At 41.7% G+C, this 5,965-nt stretch overlaps 1 protein-coding gene across 1 annotated transcript; it reads right to left on the bottom strand.

Annotated features, from left to right (window-relative positions):
* Positions 1-2,940: 2,940 nt before the first annotated feature.
* LOC124706715 (flavonoid O-methyltransferase-like protein Os11g0303600) lies at positions 2,941-4,125 on the bottom strand. The gene is made up of 2 exons (XM_047238383.1): positions 3,343-4,125; positions 2,941-3,237 (listed from the first exon to the last, which is right to left on the bottom strand). The coding sequence occupies exons 1-2, from the start codon at positions 4,120-4,122 to the stop codon at positions 2,941-2,943; spliced, it is 1,077 nt and encodes a 358-aa protein (XP_047094339.1). The 5' UTR covers positions 4,123-4,125.
* Positions 4,126-5,965: the final 1,840 nt, after the last annotated feature.

Below are 5,965 nucleotides of genomic sequence, written 5' to 3'. Positions count from 1 at the left end.
AACCTTATCTTTCATACGCATCACAGTGGTGTGGATTATAAGGAATTGACGAATTCTCATCGACGAGGAGATGTGCTGCAGGCTCAACAAGAATAGGGTAATTAATAGTGCTAGGTCTCCAAAAAATTACGGAATTTAAAAGTCCATAAGCTTTGGGTTAAATTTTCCCAGCAATCATGCTAATACTGGTAACTGAGACTAGTCACAATGGAAAGTATCATAGACTAGTATCACACATATGATACTAGTTTATGATACAACATCTATAATATTTTCATCATAGTTTCATCATATTTAATATTTTATAGAATCTCAATACAGATATGTGTACATGATGTGTTGCCACTAAAATTTCTAGTTTTATGTGCTATGATACTGTATCGACCTATGATACTAGTCTCATCCCTCTCCTCATTAATTGATGTGCCACATAATTTTTTTACCTACATGACATGCATGATACTATCTACGATACTCTCATTGTGGCTAGTCTGATCTGGGTACAACTCTTATCAATTTTTGTGTTTTCTAGCCACAAAAAAACGTAAGAACCTTTAATATTTACTGCTGCCGACTGAACCTTTAATATTTACTACTCCCACGGTTTTGTTCAGATCTTATGGTGCAGTTAATTTTGACGATGAGGGTTATGATTGATTCTTCCATGGAGCTTCAAGTATATGCTCTCTCAGTCCATAATTACCCTTTATTTTGGTTTAGTCAAAGTCAAGTTTTGTAAAGTTTGATCAACTGTATATGAAAAGAACTCAACATTCACACTACAAAATAGGAGAGTGGATTTTGTACACACAAAATAGATACCGCTTGAAAGAAACATCGGAAAACATATTATTTTTACTATATGTATATAGTATTATAATTATTTCCCCTTATATGTTTAGTCAAACTTTAAGAGGTTGACTTTAACTAAACCCTGAATGCAGTGTAATCACGCTAGAGGGAGTATAAAGATAATGCCTATCTGTTAGACTTTCTAGGTCTTGCTAAATAAGAAAATAATGAATTAAAGTACCGTGCTAAGGGTCACCACATCCACGGACATTGGGGCCCCTCTATACCCCCCCTCTACTCACCTCGCTAAAATACTTGCATCACCGGTGAGCAGCGGCAAATCTTGTGCGGGGCTAGTGGCGGGAGAGCATGGCCTTTTCGCTGCTTCGACAACACAGGGAGGTTGATGGTGAGTGCGCCAACTACCATGGCTAGGTCCGATGCTACACAAGGTCTATTGCGACGAGCGTTTCATGTGGCGCGAAACAGAGGGTGCCGGCACTGCGTCAATGGTGCTAGGGACCCATGGGTCAGATCGTGCAATAAGCGTTTCATGCAAGCTTCCCACGCTTGGCGCGAGAGTGGCGCGCAGTTCGGCTGCGCTGAAGTGTGAAGGGTAGAGAAATGTGCAGAGCTCTCCCGATGGGCGCCAACACATGAGCATGGTAGGGGCATTGCGGTGCGCACACTCATATATTGGAAGATGGTGTCGGTGGCCTGCAACGATACGAGCTTCTAGCTTGGCGGTGTTGCTGTGTCGGTTGATTTGACCCATGGGGTAGCAGACGAGGATTACAAGGCAACGTCCTAGGCGATGTTTATGCGAGATGGTTGCAGTGGTAGACAAAGTTACTTACCCTCTCCCATCAAGGCAGCCTTTTTTTTTGTTTGCCAATTTATTCGACACGATGATGGTCTTAGGTAGACATTATTATTTAACAATTTATGGTTGTATGCATCAACCTATCCAGAGGCTTGAGGTGATCTTCTTTTTTTAAAAGAAAAAAACTTCTCTCTGTTCTTTGATATAAGGTGTTCAGTTTTTTGAGAAAACTTCTGAATTATAAGGTCTGTTGCATTCCAACACTTGGTTGGACAATTAAACTTCTCTATTCTCTCATGTCAATTTGTTAGGGGTAATCTCGTCAATAACTGGTATAACATTCCTCCACATGTGTTCTTTAGTTTTGATACCAAAAACTATACACCCTGTACTTAGCAACGGATGGAGGAGTACCTAACTGCCAAGGACACCTGCGAACACAGCTACTTGTGGCCAACGGGCTCAACGCCTTGATTTATGAGTGAATGAAAGTTACTTAGGACTAGTTACCATATAATGAATGGTATAATACAAGATAAGACGTGCTTTTTTTTCTGTGAGAAACAGTACTCCCTCGTCTCAGTTTACTAGTCTTCTCCGTATCCCTAGATTGTCAATTTGACCTATATAATTTAAAATATATAGTGCAAAAATTATATCGTTAGAAAATAGAACATCCAAACTTTCTAATGATATAATTTTTATATCATATAACTAATACTAACTTGATTAAATTTACGACCTAGAGGTACGCGCACGCCTAATAAACTGTGAGAGAGAGAGTACAAATTATATATAGAAGTAGCAATCTCTGTTCTTAGATGCTTAAGTGAAGCAAATGTTAACTTCCCTGCAGAGGAACAGCTTGCAACAAGAGAGATGCCCCAGAATCTCGTACTTGGAGGGGACTTAAGGGTGGGATGACTAATATTACTTTCTCCGATCCATAATAATTATCGGGATGTTTGTTCAAATTTACACAAAATTGAACTAAAGCCTCAACATTTTCGGAGTAATATTTTCTCTCGCACATCCCATCGGAATGCATCATCCATGGTCTGAGGGAAATCGTGTGTCATAGGGTGCTGATCAAGGAGCATGGCCTCTCAGTCGACAGTGAGTAAGACATGAGAGAAAGGGACTTATATTACAAAGTTTGAATTATTCAATTGCAGGGTACAATAGACATTCAAATATATGCGCGGCCGGGATACAAGGTGGATGAAGTAGTATGTTTTGAAACACTGACGCACTATGCGTTTATTACAAAGCAAACGGGAACAAGACAGCATGCATAGGATAGGTGGTATACATGGAGCAACAAGTTATATGTAGAGTTCAATGACGGATCGAACTCCTAGGATAGGGTAAATTTTGTAGTGAATAAATCCTGCTTCCTTGAATATGTTGTTCCAGTCTTGCTCATATCGTTCTTTGGCCGTAAATAGTGACATCATCTGCATATCCATCAAGAGTTGAGCTTCAAGTATATTTTGTGAGGGAGATCCAACCACTTCGTCGATGACGATGACCTTCCCTTCCTTTGTTCCATGGGCAATGGCCTCTCTGCATCGTGTCAGAATCTTCACACAATCCGCGTCGCTCCAATTATGCAGCACATACTACCAATCCAACAACAAAGAGATTCAGATATATTACAAAGTATTTTATTAAATGCATGGTGTGGGTGTATTTGTGTGGCTTTGTAAATGGTGAAAAAATAGTACCTTAAGTAAAATACGATCAGCAGATGGGATGAACTCCATCATGTCCCCAGCAATGAACTCGACATTGTCCTGAGCCGAGCTTCCTTGAATCACATGTGGGAGGTCAAGAACTGAACATTTGACGTGTGGGAAGGCCTTGGCGATGGCCCTCGCCATGGTACCGGTCCCGCCAGCGACGTCAACCAGGGATGTTATCCCCTTGAAGACGTCACTGCATTCACGGACCACAAGGTCTGCAAGGTATCGGCTGTCGGCAGCCATGGCCTCGTTGAACACGGAGTTGAACTCCGCGTCTTGGGCAGCAACGACATAGGGGCTCCGGCCGTTCGCCATCACGAACGGCGTGGCCTCGCCGTCGCTCTGGAACCACTTCCCCAGCTGTAGGGCGGATCCAACAATCTGCGGCGTGGTTGTCATGAGAATGCACGACGACAGCCGCCATGCGCTGCCGTTGATGCCGGTGTCGCTGACGAGGAGGCGAGACATTGTGTTTAGGTGGTACACGCAGGTCGCTCCGTCGCCGTCGTCGACAGCGGCACCCTCAGCCACAAAGATTCCTTCCGTGGCCAAAACGTTCATGAGGCGCGCCAAGTAGGGCTGCTTGCTTGGAGGGAGGGGGAGGGTAGCAAGCAGGTCAGGCAAGGAGGCGCTGCCACCGCAACGGTGGAGAGCATCGGCGATTCCAAGCTTGACCGCGCTATGCAATGCCATGGACTTGAGGTAGCCTAGGGAGTGGCGCACGAGATCTGCCTCGGCTTGCAGAAGCTCAGCGCTTGCCATGGCCATTTCGATTGTTTGTTTGTGCTTTAAGGATGGAAATTTGGTTGAGGTGAGAATCTTCACAATGCGTGATTTATAGACCAGCTATCCGTAGTACGCGGCTAGCAACCTGCGAGCCATGCGGACTTCTTTTTCCGTATCTTTCCCTTCTCAAATTGCCTAACCGGCTAATTAACCCATTGGCTGCAGCTATATCAGATGTATACAATTTAATACCGAGTAGTTAGGATTGTGGCTTTTCGATGTGCACAAGATAACATAAAACAGTCCATCCATTCATTAGGCTCTCGCTTGTTGATTGGTGATCATGGCGCTCGCACCTGCTGTCAAGGCTGCCTGCGGTGCATCTGTGCAGACGAAAATTTACATTCTTTTATGAATGGAGGTAGTGTCTTTTTTTTTTTGGAAAAACATGTTCAAACCTGGGCCTCTACATGATGCACAAAACCATTTTTATTAAAGTCTTTAATAAAACTATAAAAAAGAATATATTAACCAACTCGAAAGTCACCTTCCTGACGATAATTGTCGCTACACCTTACTAGCATAGTTTTTACCTGAACCTTAGTTCCAGCTAAGTTTCGTCCTAGAACCAGGTCCTCACTCCATTATTGGCGACCTTGAGATGGAAAATGATAAGAAAATTGCCTCGGCTTCATGTCCAAGACAAATTTCTCCTGGCTTAACTAGCTTTTCCGAGTAACCAAAGCCCAGCTTAGACCGAAAAAGCTTCGATTTTTTTTTTTGTCCAAAATGAGAAGTCTTTGCTACCCTAGGTTACGAACCACTAAAAATGCCCATATATAACTTACATATTTCGATGTCGTCGTTCGAACCGCTTTCTTTAGTCAATTACTACATGTGAAGAATAAGAGCTTGTGTGTATTCAAAACATATATAGCTGTTAGCTACCACGGTCATCCAGATGGCATGATGTGTTTGTGCAGCTACATCATGCTCAGCTGTTCACATGTATTATCATTCTTTTTTTTGTTTATGTGATGTCAGATGTAGAAGTTTTGTACCCTCGTGTTTAGTTGAACGGAGCACCTTGATGGGTCGTTCAGTCTTCCATTTTGATTTGTAATGTGACGTTTACTAAATATTTTGACTTTATGTGTTAAATGCAACATACATGCTAGACGTGGGGTGGAAATAAATGGAAGGCTAAGGGCATGTATAATGATAGAGAAGATATGTCTTCTATTAGCCTTCCACGTTATATAGAGAAAGTCGTAGAGATAAGTCATATAGTAAATTAGTATCTCTTATTGTAATCCCTAGCAATTAATGATAAATAATCATTTTTAGTAAGAAATTAGTTGCTCAGAGAAGACATATGGTACAATGCATAAAATAATATTCTCTTGTATTTTCTAAGAGATGATATCTTAGCTAAGAGAAGGCAACCTTTGCTTTCTTATTTCTCTCTCCTCCAGCTAAGAAAAAATCCTACGTGGGCTACGCTAAGGGCCGGAAGACTGACGTCGCTCCATTGTACATGTCTTAACTACTATGTTTTGTCGTTTATCCAAAACTTGTGGAAGCCTTGAGACTACCAATTAGACCGTAAGTAGCAAGGTGGAACGAATGTACCAAATATCTCTTGTTCATACAATTTATGTGATGTGGCCCTTTACAAGGGATTTTATACTTCCTCCAAAATTTACTAATGTGAGTACGTGGCAAGTTTGTCTTCTCATTAATTGTTACAAGAATGCGAGGTAGCATCACCTAGATACTCATTTTACCTCTATACCTATTTCGTGTAATTAGGATATATTAGCCAACAAGTGACGAGCTTGTGAGCTACGAAAAATATGAACTTAATTGATTCTTTTCG

This window comes from Lolium rigidum, chromosome 4, assembly GCF_022539505.1.
Source record: "Lolium rigidum isolate FL_2022 chromosome 4, APGP_CSIRO_Lrig_0.1, whole genome shotgun sequence".
Lineage (NCBI taxonomy): Eukaryota > Viridiplantae > Streptophyta > Magnoliopsida > Poales > Poaceae > Lolium > Lolium rigidum.
Note: the sequence above shows the minus strand (reverse complement) of the source record. Positions and strands in the feature narration are given on the sequence as shown.

Bases quoted from the DNA above. Each gene is read 5' to 3' on its own strand.
- LOC124706715 (XM_047238383.1), bottom strand. From the start codon at position 4,122: ATGGCAAGCGCTGAGCTTCTGCAAGCCGAGGCAGATCTCGTGCGCCAC. The intron at 3,238-3,342 runs GTACTATTTTTT...TTGGATTGGTAG, and splicing joins CTGATCGTATTTTACTTAAG to TATGTGCTGCATAATTGGAG.